Raw genomic sequence first — 15,736 nt, forward strand, 5'->3', positions numbered from 1 at the left:
TGCCAAAAAGTCACTTATGTCAAAATTGTTTTAATATTTACTGATTACAGAAAAGTTTGCATTTTAATTTTTAGTATATTAGCATTTAGTAGGTCTTCGGGAAAGTCATGCCATATTTTTCTGTTTATCTGCGCAAAAATGTGTCTATGACTTCCCCAGTGGCCCGATAGCATTAAGACAATAGTGAATCAAGTTAGGCTTTTGTCGTTGAAGAATCACTCCAATAGAGTAATCACAACATGGTCATCTCGGCCTTGCCACAACATCTCTCCTTCAAAGTCTACCAGTCCATGTTTTCTGGCACGCATGAGAATGCCCACTACTTTATCAGAAATACGAACGTATCTGTCAAAGAGATCTCCAAAAGTGACCTGGATCTTGCCATCTCTTCTGTGGCGAGCCATTGTGCGGATAATGAAGCACATGTCCATGATTTCTCTGTAGATATGCTCCTCAGCCCGCTTAGCCCTTTCAGCAGTTTTGGTTCCTTCCTTGGGGCGGCCATAGCCCTCATCTCCTTTGTGTAGGCGGGTGGACATGGCCAGCTGATAATCGAATTCTTCACTGAAAGGATTGAGCTTCTGGGATTGGATATGTTCGTCAGCCCATTGTTGCCATCTTCCTTTCAAGCTGTCCACTTGGCTATATTTACGTTGGGCCTTGCAGTTAAGTTTCTCTGTAAATCTGCCAGCCCTAAAAAAGAGAGGAGGAAGAATCATGATACTGATATTTTAATACCCAAATGTTGCTTTTCCTTGGTACTTTTCATGCATATGCATCTTAATATTTCTTGTAATTTATTATAAAAATATATATACACAATATAAAAATAAATGAAAGAGCAAAAAATCATAGTCCATCCCACTGTTACACTTAGTTTGGTATATGTCATTCCAGATTATTTTCTTTATGAATAATAGTGATGTTTTAAGCACTATAATGATATTAACCTCTATCTTAAGAAAAAAATGCTTTCTTGCTCAAAGTTAATTTATATATGTGTATCTTAAGTTGCATGTAGCACTTTAGTATCAAAATCATACATGGGAGGACATTTAAAAGTTTGTGAAAAAATAGAATTTAAAGTTTGAGTTTATGGTGGTATAAAAATAAATCCTGAAACCTACACAGTTTGTTCATAATGTACATTTTCTGTGACATGTACAAAGACCCTTTGTAAGTGTGTTGGGGAATCTACTTCTTGTACAACTTGTACCTAGTCATGTAGAGATTTTTATGTATAGATTTTTAATGAGAACATCTCTCCATTAGTATCAGTGACGTACCAAAAATCTCTTGAGAGGCTGAAGCCACATTGGGAAGCTCAGATTTGAGTTCTGGCCTTTCCTTAAACACTAGGCACGGTGTCTGTATTCCCAACCGTTTGGGAGGCTAATGTAGGAAGATTGTGATTTTTTGGCCAACATAGAAAGACCCTATCTAAAACCAAACACAGTAGTGTGTGTTGTAGTCTCAGCTGCTTGAGAGGCTGAGGCAAGAGATTGCAACGTGGTACAACCCTGTCAAAAAACAAAAGGGAAAAAACTCTGCCATTTCTCTTTCTCTAATATTCTAGGCCTTTTCACTAGGTCTCTGCCCTCACAGGTGAAACAGTACAAATCTCAGAAATTTTCTGAGAAAAAAACAAATCTCTGCCTAATAGAGATGTTCGTCCCTCACCTTATTAAGCAGCCTGCCCTTCCTTATGCCCATCACCAAGTGACCTTGTGCCTTGAAGCTTTAGGAGTGGAGATGTTAGTGGTGCTAAAATTACTTATGCAACTGTTGTGCCAGACCATACCTCATCTCTCACAATTCCCTGTTCAAAACCTAAGAACAGATCTGATTTGGGTATCCTTCCCTGTCCAGACTCACTTTCTGATTACTGGTGATCAAAAATCAGAAATGGATGTGGATGGGGCAAATACATGGTTGTATTAACTCTTTCACGAGGGGAATGATATCCACTAGGTGGCGAACTTTCATTAGTTCCTGTTACTTTTTGTTTCCAAAAGTCTTAACCTGGCTCCATTCAATTTCAGTATTACTGTAGAATTGGAACTGGGAAAACGTTCTTACTCATTGTGCATACATGGGTAAAAGTGCATGACTAAGTTAACTGGGAAGAAGCAGCATACAAAATCTATACACACTTATAACTAGGAAATCATAGGTATGAAAAAGTGCTAGAAGCTATAGCACACTGAAATTAAATGGATATGTCTCAGGGCTTCTGGTCCTCACCATCCCAGCCTCTCCATCAGCCGTCCCTGTTCTCTTCCTCCTCTTCCCCCCCAACAATAGGCTCTCTTTCAAAAGAGACAAAGCAGCCTATACTGTGGGGAGGGGAACATTGAAAATCAGTGTACTTTGGAATAAAAGTTGGTGTTAATGTGGTAATACATCTATGAAGAAGAGAGACATCATTTAAAAGAAGCATCTTTTAAATCTTAGTGTCTATTATGTCTTCAGATTGTAATACTCCATAATAAGGAAAGAAAACAAAGGAAACTTGTCTTACAAGCAAGAATAAAAAAAAAAAGCCTCTAAAAACTAAAAATAAGTTAAAAATAATATAAACCTAGGAGAAAATTCATTGTAATGGACATTTAATTTTTTCTGTCTTATAAACATTCTGAGTTGTACTTAGATTTTCAATTTTTAAAAGTCCAAAGGTATCAGTTTTAAATCAGGGTTAGAAACCAGAAGGTGCTGTGGTGATTAAGGCACTGGACACTCCCACATGGCCAAGCACAGTTCGAGGCCTGGACCTGGTTGCTTGCTTTTTCACTTTCCCTCTCACTCTCTTTCTCTGTGTGTCTCTCTCTGGTCAAATTAAAATAAATGAATGAATAAAATTAAATTTAAAAAATTCTTAAGTCTTATATCCTTGAATATCTTCTTCATTAAGGAATATGAGAATCAATACCAGATTATCATATTTTTAATTTTCAGGTAAAAATGTAAATTATATTTTAGATTGAGCTTTAGGAAGATGATTTAGTATAAATTGGAAAAAACAAAGCAATATTCAGAGACATTTTACTCATATTTTAGAATAGCAGTATCAAATCTAAGTCCACCTCAGCTTCTTTATTATTAGTAAAATTTTTATAGTTAATCAAAAATATATCCCCTGTCCTTACACGTGCAAGGCATAGAAACAATCTGCTAGATACAGGAACAGCCTATCTTGGAAAATCTAGTTTTATTCACTGAAATAAATTCTGAACATATTTCTTATCTGTCATCTCTAAAAATGATGAATTTGAGTTCTGCTTTCTTAAATAAATGGGACTATTTAGTAGTTCAACAAGAATATGAGAACTGACTTTATCATAATTGTAATTGTGGAGTAATAATTATGTAGGTAAATTATTAAATATGTCATAAAACCTACAGGAAACAAAAGTTCCAAAAGTATATTCCAAACCTAACCAAGTTCATTGGCACTGAAAACTTTCTTTGGTATGTGCCCTTTGGTGAATCACCAGCCTCAAAATGTCATGGGGCCCTAAGGTGAGATTTTCTGGTCAGGGTCTTAGGTCTATAGGAAGAAAGTAGAGATCATTTCTCATTGCTTGCCCCATAGATGTTCCTGTAGAGGGAGCATTTCTCCCCATTGTCCAGGCACCCTTCTCTATCAGTGAAGAATTTCCCAACTTCTCAGAGAAGTTCTGAGGATAACTCTGTGTTGGTTATTTGCTCTTTCACACAGTAATTGTAACCAATTCGATTAACAGGAGCATGGCATCTATGGTGTTGCATTTTTCAGAAGTAGAATGAGGCATTATGAACACCTCTGGTGAATATTATACTCTCTCTTCTGTTATTAACTAGTTTGAGAGTCAGGCCTGTAATTCTCCTTGCAGATTGCAATTAACTCAGAGTTTATGGGATAGGCTCCCAGGTTTAGAATTGAGGGTAGATAGTTTCTGTTTCTTGTAAAGTTCATTGATATGGTTGTGTCAGAACCGTAAACTTTAGAAGCTATTGGGATTCCATTAGTTAAGCCAACAGCTTCAATATTCACTTTATTCCTTGAATCTGTTTGAGTCAGTTGCTTTAGCAAAGTGGTTAAGAACACATGCTCTGGCATCAGCCTTCCCAGCTTCACCATTTACTAGTTCTGTGACTTGCATATACAGGCACTCCTTGCTTAATGACCAAAGTCCATTTGTATGACTTGGTCAATAAGTGAGGAGCCTAAAGGCAGCTACTTTGCAGTGAGTCATGGCACCAAAGCATATGTATTTGTCAACAGATAACAAGCAACACCACACTAGAATAGTGTAACTCTATCCGTACAAAAAGCATATATTAGATAACTGACAGAAAGCAAGACACACAACACTATGGTATAAATCCACTATAATTGTTCTTTCTTAATCTGAATTCTACTGTGGGCACACAATAAAGTACAAATTTATAAACAAAATATGTAATTTTGCATGGCTGTGTATGCTTCATGTAGTGAATACTAACTGACTACAAGAAGAAGACAAAGACTGAGAGGAGTTTCCCAAAACACTCAGATTGAGAAAAGGGATTAGCTTTGTTGGAGAACTGGTCTTACATCTGAGCAAACAAGTAGGCCATTAAGTGAGGAATGGCTATATTTCTTGATGTCTCCATGTGTCAGTTTTCTTATTTATAAAATGGTAGTCCCGTGCTCAACAGCTACTATTTTTTACTAAATACAACTTGGAGGAGAGGATAAGTAATTGGCATTTTAATCTTGCACACTTACACTATTGGAAAGGGATCTAAATTGCTTTGTTTAAAGGAACTGGGTAAAACAAATCACATTCAGTTGAAAGACTATTTTTGAAATAAGGCATAAAATATAAACCCTTTTCATAAAGTAAAACCCCAGTTAGCAAAACCACCATTGGTAAGAAATTTTTCAAATTCTTACCAAATTTGATTTGCTTTGTTTCTGTTATCCATGGAACATCTTATCCACCAGGAAACTTTCTTTCCACTTAAACATGCATGATACATAACTTTCCCCTTATTGGAAGATACAGGGAAGCAATAGTGACTTTAATTAAAAATAAGCGAACAAAAAGCCCTTTCATATTGGTTTACCCTATAATACCACTTTGATTTCTCAAGCAATATTTGAGAGTCCCATCAGGCAAAAAAAGTCCCATTAGGTTTCTGCTGAAGTCTCCTGATCACAGCTAGGATTACAGATGACATTAAGAGCTGCTATTGCTGCATACAACATTCTGGTACCCTGTGTACTTTAAGACTGAGGGAAAGGAACCAAAGTGAAGGAAAGATTTAACTACCCTTTACCCCCAAACCCAGAGAGCCAAGCTCCTAGCATCTTGGAGGGTAAGAATCACCATGCAGGACCCCCTGCATTATAATGGGTGCATCTTACTAAGGAGCTCTCCAGACTCACTTTCTGATTACTGGTGATCAAAAATCAGAAATGGATGTGGATGGGGCAAATACATGTTTGTATTATCTCTTTCACGAGGGGAATGATATCCACTAGGTGGGGAACTTTCATTAGTTCCTGTTACTTTTTGTTTCCAAAAGTCTTAACCTGGCTCCATTCAATTTCAGTATTACTGTAGAATTGGAACTGGGAAAACGTTCTTACTCATTGTGCATACATGGGTAAAAGTGCATGACTAAGTTAACTGGGAAGAAGCAGCATACAAAATCTATACACACTTATAACTAGGAAATCATAGGTATGAAAAAGTGCTAGAAGCTATAGCACACTGAAATTAAATGGATATGTCTCAGGGCTTCTGGTCCTCACCATCCCAGCCTTCAAGCAAGAATTAAAAAAAAAAAAAGCCTCTAAAAACTAAAAATAAGTTAAAAATAATATAAACCTAGGAGAAAATTCATTGTAATGGACATTTAATTTTTTCTGTCTTATAAACATTCTGAGTTGTACTTAGATTTTCAATTTTTAAAAGTCCAAAGGTATCAGTTTTAAATCAGGGTTAGAAACCAGAAGGTGCTGTGGTGATTAAGGCACTGGACACTCCCACATGGCCAAGCACAGTTCGAGGCCTGGACCTGGTTGCTTGCTTTTTCACTTTCCCTCTCACTCTCTTTCTCTGTGTGTCTCTCTCTGGTCAAATTAAAATAAATGAATGAATAAAATTAAATTTAAAAAATTCTTAAGTCTTATATCCTTGAATATCTTCTTCATTAAGGAATATGAGAATCAATACCAGATTATCATATTTTTAATTTTCAGGTAAAAATGTAAATTATATTTTAGATTGAGCTTTAGGAAGATGATTTAGTATAAATTGGAAAAAACAAAGCAATATTCAGAGACATTTTACTCATATTTTAGAATAGCAGTATCAAATCTAAGTCCACCTCAGCTTCTTTATTATTAGTAAAATTTTTATAGTTAATCAAAAATATATCCCCTGTCCTTACACGTGCAAGGCATAGAAACAATCTGCTAGATACAGGAACAGCCTATCTTGGAAAATCTAGTTTTATTCACTGAAATAAATTCTGAACATATTTCTTATCTGTCATCTCTAAAAATGATGAATTTGAGTTCTGCTTTCTTAAATAAATGGGACTATTTAGTAGTTCAACAAGAATATGAGAACTGACTTTATCATAATTGTAATTGTGGAGTAATAATTATGTAGGTAAATTATTAAATATGTCATAAAACCTACAGGAAACAAAAGTTCCAAAAGTATATTCCAAACCTAACCAAGTTCATTGGCACTGAAAACTTTCTTTGGTATGTGCCCTTTGGTGAATCACCAGCCTCAAAATGTCATGGGGCCCTAAGGTGAGATTTTCTGGTCAGGGTCTTAGGTCTATAGGAAGAAAGTAGAGATCATTTCTCATTGCTTGCCCCATAGATGTTCCTGTAGAGGGAGCATTTCTCCCCATTGTCCAGGCACCCTTCTCTATCAGTGAAGAATTTCCCAACTTCTCAGAGAAGTTCTGAGGATAACTCTGTGTTGGTTATTTGCTCTTTCACACAGTAATTGTAACCAATTCGATTAACAGGAGCATGGCATCTATGGTGTTGCATTTTTCAGAAGTAGAATGAGGCATTATGAACACCTCTGGTGAATATTATACTCTCTCTTCTGTTATTAACTAGTTTGAGAGTCAGGCCTGTAATTCTCCTTGCAGATTGCAATTAACTCAGAGTTTATGGGATAGGCTCCCAGGTTTAGAATTGAGGGTAGATAGTTTCTGTTTCTTGTAAAGTTCATTGATATGGTTGTGTCAGAACCGTAAACTTTAGAAGCTATTGGGATTCCATTAGTTAAGCCAACAGCTTCAATATTCACTTTATTCCTTGAATCTGTTTGAGTCAGTTGCTTTAGCAAAGTGGTTAAGAACACATGCTCTGGCATCAGCCTTCCCAGCTTCACCATTTACTAGTTCTGTGACTTGCATATACAGGCACTCCTTGCTTAATGACCAAAGTCCATTTGTATGACTTGGTCAATAAGTGAGGAGCCTAAAGGCAGCTACTTTGCAGTGAGTCATGGCACCAAAGCATATGTATTTGTCAACAGATAACAAGCAACACCACACTAGAATAGTGTAACTCTATCCGTACAAAAAGCATATATTAGATAACTGACAGAAAGCAAGACACACAACACTATGGTATAAATCCACTATAATTGTTCTTTCTTAATCTGAATTCTACTGTGGGCACACAATAAAGTACAAATTTATAAACAAAATATGTAATTTTGCATGGCTGTGTATGCTTCATGTAGTGAATACTAACTGACTACAAGAAGAAGACAAAGACTGAGAGGAGTTTCCCAAAACACTCAGATTGAGAAAAGGGATTAGCTTTGTTGGAGAACTGGTCTTACATCTGAGCAAACAAGTAGGCCATTAAGTGAGGAATGGCTATATTTCTTGATGTCTCCATGTGTCAGTTTTCTTATTTATAAAATGGTAGTCCCGTGCTCAACAGCTACTATTTTTTACTAAATACAACTTGGAGGAGAGGATAAGTAATTGGCATTTTAATCTTGCACACTTACACTATTGGAAAGGGATCTAAATTGCTTTGTTTAAAGGAACTGGGTAAAACAAATCACATTCAGTTGAAAGACTATTTTTGAAATAAGGCATAAAATATAAACCCTTTTCATAAAGTAAAACCCCAGTTAGCAAAACCACCATTGGTAAGAAATTTTTCAAATTCTTACCAAATTTGATTTGCTTTGTTTCTGTTATCCATGGAACATCTTATCCACCAGGAAACTTTCTTTCCAAGCAAGATACATAACTTTCCCCTTATTGGAAGATACACTTAAACATGCATGATACATAACTTTCCCCTTATTGGAAGATACAGGGAAGCAATAGTGACTTTAATTAAAAATAAGCGAACAAAAAGCCCTTTCATATTGGTTTACCCTATAATACCACTTTGATTTCTCAAGCAATATTTGAGAGTCCCATCAGGCAAAAAAAGTCCCATTAGGTTTCTGCTGAAGTCTCCTGATCACAGCTAGGATTACAGATGACATTAAGAGCTGCTATTGCTGCATACAACATTCTGGTACCCTGTGTACTTTAAGACTGAGGGAAAGGAACCAAAGTGAAGGAAAGATTTAACTACCCTTTACCCCCAAACCCAGAGAGCCAAGCTCCTAGCATCTTGGAGGGTAAGAATCACCATGCAGGACCCCCTGCATTATAATGGGTGCATCTTACTAAGGAGCTCCCCTGGGTCCACTGCTTTACATAATATAAAGATAATTCATGAAATGTGAATGATCACATCTGTGTTTTAGATGAGGACACTGAGACTCAGGATTGCCAAAACAACCATGGTTCAAATCTGATTACCTCTTCTGAACGCTTATGTACTTATGGTGACCATGTACATGCTTCATTCAGAAATCCTGAGAAAGGTCCTGTGGGCCAGTCCCACTTTTAATTGAGACAGTTTAGAGTTGTGGCCATGAGAGAGGGCTCCAGAGACCGAATGACATGTCCAAGTACCATGGGCTATGAGATCTCATGTAAGTTCCCTCATTTTTTTTATATCATGTCCCCATCTACTAAACAGGGTGATAATTAAACCTACCCCATGAGAACGTTGTGGGGGTTAAATGAATAAATACGTGAAAGTGCTTAGACAAGTGCCCAAAAGTCCAGCTCTAGCGCACATTTGGGATTGGTCCCAGCTGTCATCTCTACTTCTGGCCAATATAAAAGGTGCTGACTGATCTTCATTGTGTACCCTCAGTCCTGCTGGACTGTATTATACGGTTTCCAGCACCCATGCTCACGTGTGTGTGCATGTGTAAACCCACCCCTCCCCCCGATACACACACACACAAATCTATAAGGCCAGAATTTGAATAATGGCTCCTTATGTTCTGTTAGAATAGTTACTTTTGATCATGAATTCCTATAACAATGTAGCTAAAGCACAAATCCTGAACTTTTGATCATGAATTTCTATAACAATGTAGCTAAAGCACAAATCCTGATCTCTGAACATGTCCTCATGGGACTGAGTGAGAATTAGTCTCATGTCTAGTTTTAAAACATTGCATTTGCAGTCAGGCTTGTCCCATCATTGTCACTAACTTGCTGGGTAAACTTCCCTTCTGAGCTTCAGAGTTCTCAGCCCTAAAAAGAAATGTAATACACTGTAAAATTATATGGGATTCAATGTAATATAAACAAGATTATGATGATAAATAAATAAGTAAATAAAATGGATTAATTCCTGCTTCATAGGATTGTGAGAATTAAATAGATAAATCATTTTAAATACCCATACCACACATGAAATGCATGACAGTATTTTAATTACCTAATTACCATTTCATTTTTCTTGAAAGTTTGCCACATAGTTCTAATTTTTTCAAAAAACCTCTAAAATCTTTTGTCAAATTAGGTAACCAATTTTGTTCCTTACTTTCTTAATGATTCATAAGACTTGAAAAGCACACCTGTGCACTTATTTGTGGTTTATAGCATTTTGACATCAGAGCCTTTCTCCATATTTTGATACCCTGAGGTTGTGGAGTGAGATATTCTGAATTTCTATTATGTAGAATTACTACCTTGAAATAAAAGCATGTGTTTCTTGTCTAAGTGAATGTGTTAGTTTAAGTCAGTTTATATATGTGTGTATTTAACATCTAAATGTTTTGCGATTGTGATATTTTAATTATCTGTATTTATGAACAGGATACCATTTTTTTAAAGTTTGTGAATTTGCTAAGTAATACAATCTATATAAATAATGGTTTTTGTATATGGCAGACACGAGGCTGGCAGTTTTAATCTCATTTGCTTTTCCTGATACACTAGAACTTACCCCAAAGCTAATTGTTGCTGCCATTTTACAAATGAGATCAACTTAGGGGGGAAAAACACACACAAACAAAAACAACTGGATAAGGGCAGTGCTAGGATTTGAACTTGGAGCTATCTCACTCCAGAGTCTGCTCGTAGGTTAACCCCCATCCATCTGTTTAGGCTCATAGAGATCTGTGTTCCATGCACACCATCTGAGAGGATGTATATCCTGGCAATATTATAAACTGATTTAACACAAGGGAAAGATTTTTTTCAGTTTACCGGAAAGCACTTCTCCCTAGAAAAATAAGCCCACTTGTTGCTTATTATAGAATTGACTTAAATAATTCCCCCAAGACAGATACTCTTCAGTCCAGGACATACAGCAGCAGTAACACAAATATACCCACAATGCGAAGGTCCTGGGTTTGTGTTCCAAAACCTCCCTGAACACTCTAGGTGAACACACATGCCTGTGATTCAGGGATAGCAGAGAATGGGGGTATTATCATAGACCCTGTAGGGGGTGCTTGTTTTACTGCTTCCTTCCTTCTCTATCTCCCTCTCTCATGGAAGAAATAAACTAAAAAAAAAAATCTCTGTGATAGCTACATTTTTCTTAAGGCTAAAACAGGTGTTCAGTTCAAAACAGAAAGAAGAAACAAAACTGTGCAGGTTCTGGTCTCAAGGTCCACGTCTGAGGTTGACACTGCCCTATCAGCCCAGAACACCGTTCCCTGTTGGACTTGCTGCCTGCCCAATCTGACATTCTCGTGGTAACTGTGGTAGTCCTTCCTATGCTCTCTGGAGTCCTGTAGTTGTTTGGGACTCAATAGTGATCTTGGTATAGGAGTGGAAGGATGCATTCACTTACTGGGAGGGCAAGGGACGTTTGATCCTGGCAGCGGCCACCTGGACTCCATCTTGCTCAGGCCTCTCCTCAGTCTCTCCTCCATAACCACTGTCCTCTGTGTCTATGCTGTCACTCCTCCACGTGGGCTCCTCCTGTTCCATCACCTTCCAGCCTTTCGTCAGCTCAGACACCAGGTTGGCACATTTTCTTCTCCGCGTTGGGGAGCTGTGGCTGTGGAGGATCTTGTCAATGTTGTTCTCCATCTGCCCAGGTTCAGGTATGCCACCATCCTTCTCGTACCGGTGGCTGAGGTGGCTCACGTCCCCTCCTCTCTCATAACCCTTGCTAACAACAGTTTTAGCTACCTCTTTCCTTTTGATATGGGAAATCTCAGTGGCTTCTTCTGAGTTTTGCCCATCTCTAAGTCCCTCTGGCTTTTGGGACAGAGACTTTGGGGCACTCTGAGCTTTCTGGTGAGGAGTGAGGTATGTCACTGGTTTAGGAGCTTGTGGTGGGTCTTTAGTCCCTCCGGGCAGCCAGCCTGAGGGCTCCTGGGCTTGCTTGGTGCTGTTCTCATTTGCCCACTGTTGCCAGCCTCGGGCCAAGTTGATGACCAGAGTGGCTGTGCGTATCTTCCGGAGGGCACTCTTGGCTGGCCCATCCTCCCTTTCCTTTTCTCCTGGAGACATGCTAACCAACTCTTCTTTTCTGATAGCCTGGGCACTGGCTGAAATGAGTGTGGTGCAGTGGAGTGGCTGGGACTTAAATAGAAGCAGGGTGTGGGATGAGAAGGAGAGCATGGTGACGATGGAAACTATGTGAAGCATTTCTTGCCAAGATGTGGTGCCTTTGCCCTGATGGTGTTCTTTTTTTAAACTCTGAGAGCTCCAGTTTCATCACAGCAGAGGGACGTCTCTGCTGCTAAAGGACAGTGATGTGCTCACTCCCTTTCTTCTCCAAGTGCCAGAGTAGAAATTACTGGATCGAATCATGTGCTCAGCCTTATGTTTTTCTTGGCCTTAAAATAAGGTCCTACCAATTATAGGAGCATACAATACGTGTACAAATTGTGCTAGAAATATTATAGACTTGTTCTCGTTTAAATCTCAGCAGCCCTCAGAACAGAGCATAGTCCCACATTATGGCTGAATAAAATGAAATCCAACTTTCTATAGCAAATAATATCTGAGATTCAAACCCAGATCTATCTGATTCAGTGCCTATGCTTCTTTTTGCTCTTATATCAAAGATGTTTTATTCCCCTTTTCCTTTTTCTTTCAACCCTTTCAGAAATAGGCCATAGAAGATGGTCCAATCTGTCATTTTCCAGATAAGAAAATTAAAGCCTAGATAAGGAAGGAGACTAAGATCCTGATAGAGGTTAATTCTCTTTTAGTGCAAGGTTTGAGTTATTGTATAGTCAAGTCATACTAAGATATAAGATGGTAGTCAAGACATGGTTTAATTTTTTTAAAGTAAAATGAAAAGACCTGCACACACATTGAATTTTAGAAATTATTGAATCAAATCTTTTCAATTACTTTGTTTAAAAAGACTATTTATGACAAAATAAATTAATGCTATTAGAAGCATACTACCTCTTCCTTTTGTTTCTAATAACACAACCTTTTCTAATAAGCCATTAGGTTAATGCCGGCAGAGACACTTTTCAACCCTCAGAACAAAGTTTCAAATATTATTTAAAAGGGACTGAAAGTATAGGCTGTGTGGATGAAAAAAAGAACAATTTATGCAGTATATTAAGTGAGATAAAAATGCCCAGGGCTTAGCACTGAAAAACTTTGTAAAGTAAAATTTAAGAGATCAGTATTTTAATAGAACAGCCCTATAGACTTTTTTTTTTTTTTTAAGGGTACCACAAGGTGCATGTTTGCTAGAGAGAGACAGAGCAACAGTGAGAGGGGAAGTGAGAAATCACCCCCCCACCCCAGGGGAATGGCCATGCCACAATCCCTTTTCCATTCTGCACCTCTATCATTTCCTCCAATCTTAACATGCAGTTAACTACACTAATTGAAAACTGCTGTCTAAGAGCCTAAAAGAAAGGCATGACATTTGATGGTGAGACGTACTTATTTTGGAGAAAAAAAAAAGTTGATGTCAATTTTTCATCACGTAGGTTATTTACCTCCTAGAATTAAAATAATTTAGGAAATGATTTAGTACTGTATCTAGAATCTATCAGATATGTTCTCAGAGTTCAGCAGCATCTGATTACTTTAACTCACAGCCTATAATGTAGAGAGAAAAATCTCTCTGGTTTAATTAAGAGGAAATTGGATCACATGGAAAAAATATTATAAACAAAGATTTGAATCTGAGTCTGAAATTTTTGGCATTCCTTTTTAGGATGTGGATGCTCTACAAACTGGTTCTTGTCAGAGTCCCTTCATCCCACTTGGAAGGCCTTAGAAAGGAATGAGGTTCCTCAGAGATGCCCAGAGTTTAGCTCAGGATCAGACTTATTTTTGACTTTCAAGGGGATTTTTCTGTTTCCCTGCCCACCCCTGCTTCTGGTTCAATTCTGATGGGCAGAGAAGAAATGGAGACAATGAAATGGGAATAGTTTTTCACAGATTAACAGGCATCGCAGCCAGCTGCCTAGGGTTTTGGGCTGTCAGCAGATGGTCTTGGCAAAAGCCAGAAGCAGCTCCTAAAAGAATCTGGTTATCCTTTCTGAGATTTAGCCTCCGTGGCAACTGTGCTCCTTCATTCACACTTCTACAGAAGAGAGTAGGAAATTCTTTCTTCTTGCGTTCATGTTGGGCATTCCTTCTCTAAAACAAGGTCTGTATTTACCTAGCAAGCATCTCCTAATTACTATAGACATGCTATGTTCTTTTCCTCCTAGATTTCAGTTCTTAGGGGTCCAGGGTTTTCCACTTTATGTGTGAAAGATGTGGAAATAAAATCTCAAAGATAGAGTGTAATGAGAAATGGTTTAAAATGGGGAGTTGCTATGAAACCATGAGATTTGAAACGGTAGACAAAGGAGATCTAGAACTGATTAATAAAGTAATTAGCACCTAAAAAATTTGTATTGTGACAGTGTTTTTCAAAATACTAGTTATTATTTGATCATATGAATAAGGCTATAAAGGAAGGGGTGATATATTTATATACCTTTGTGCATGATACACTTGGGAACCAGATAGAACCAACTCTCATGACCAGCTATATACAATAAATACAGTCTTACTAAAGAGATTTTAGAAACCTACATTTGCTCATAGCTCATATAAAACAGTAATTTCATTGACCCTTGGTACATAAGCTAATAAGTCCTTATTTTCACAAAGTGTCATGAAAATACATTAATGGAGCAAACAAAAAGCTTCTAATTGTAATTGAATTTTCTTTATTCAAGGCTCATGGAATTTATACAGTAGGTGAAACATGATGGTAAAGTGGAAGAGGGTATAAGACTGAACAAAACAGAACTATTTTTGAGGTTTCCCCAATCCAGCCAGGAGAATATTATATATATGTGTGTGTGCATGTACGTGTATGTGTATGTATTTATATAACTGCCTTTCACAGTCTGGAAAGGGCTTATAAATATAAGTAAAACAGCATGGGATCAGTGAGCAAAGGGTGATTAATTTTATTGGAAGGACTTCACAGAATTGGTGAACCCCTTTATCTGGGCTTAAAAATAAGGATTTTATCACATACAGAAGGGAAGTTGTATTGCAAATAGAGTCGGAATGGTTTAGTCTGGCTCCCTCACCTCCTGTCTCTTCATGTTCAAAGGCCACAGGGTAAAAAAAACTTATGTTATTAGTTGCACTGCACTTGCATGCTTATTATGTAATTATGACTTTGTTGTTTTACGCCACTGAATGTAATGTGCGTGTGTGTGTGTGTGTGTGTGTGTGTGTGACAGTTTGGTTTTGGCAATGAGCCACTATTGTATGTAGCTCTTTTAGAGAAAGGGGGCACTTGGTCATCTGTCCTGTGCTGCACTACCCTGCTCTGCCTGCTCTTCCTTGTGTAGCCCTGCTAACAAGCCCCACTCTGCTCAGCCTTGGTTCAGGCTGGTGAGCCCTGATGGCCTTGGTTTGGCTTGGCCTTGGCTCAGCTCAGCTCTGCATGCTGTGAGCTCCAAGAGGGAGGAGGATGCTCTGTGAGCATTCTCCATGTGCATTGCTAGCTCTAAGAGGGAGGAAGTGCCTGGGAATGCTGCTATGGGCTTTGTGAGCCTACTAAGAGCTCTGTGAGCTCCCACTAAACTCAGCCAATAGACAACATGACAGTTGCCTCACCTCTTTTTCCAACTCCCTGTGTCTCCATTCGACCCAACCTTTTGGCCCAACCTTCAGAGGAGAAAAGAGCCTAACAAAACAGGATTCTAATACAAAGAAACAACACAAGAAGAGTTACAAAGACATGAAGATACATGGTGTACAGCATGACTTGTGGTAGAGATTATGACTCATTTCATAGGGTTAGTCAGGCAGGTCACTTAAAGAAAAGGTTATTTGACTTGAGGGCATAGCCTGGGGTATGAGGATGGTGGGTTAATCATGTTTCAGAAGAGGTGATCTGTAT

The 15,736-nt window shown here is 38.1% G+C and overlaps 1 protein-coding gene across 1 annotated transcript; it reads right to left on the reverse strand.

The window, feature by feature from the left end:
* Positions 1–60: 60 nt before the first annotated feature.
* ABRA (actin binding Rho activating protein) lies at positions 61–11,910 on the reverse strand. Its single transcript, XM_006167918.1, has 2 exons — positions 11,186–11,910; positions 61–693 (listed from the first exon to the last, which is right to left on the reverse strand). The coding sequence occupies exons 1-2, from the start codon at positions 11,851–11,853 to the stop codon at positions 216–218; spliced, it is 1,146 nt and encodes a 381-aa protein (XP_006167980.1). The 5' UTR covers positions 11,854–11,910; the 3' UTR covers positions 61–215.
* Positions 11,911–15,736: the final 3,826 nt, after the last annotated feature.

The sequence above is a fragment of the Tupaia chinensis genome, unplaced genomic scaffold (assembly GCF_000334495.1).
Source record: "Tupaia chinensis unplaced genomic scaffold, TupChi_1.0 Scaffold145257_1, whole genome shotgun sequence".
Classification (NCBI taxonomy): Eukaryota; Metazoa; Chordata; class Mammalia; order Scandentia; family Tupaiidae; genus Tupaia; species Tupaia belangeri.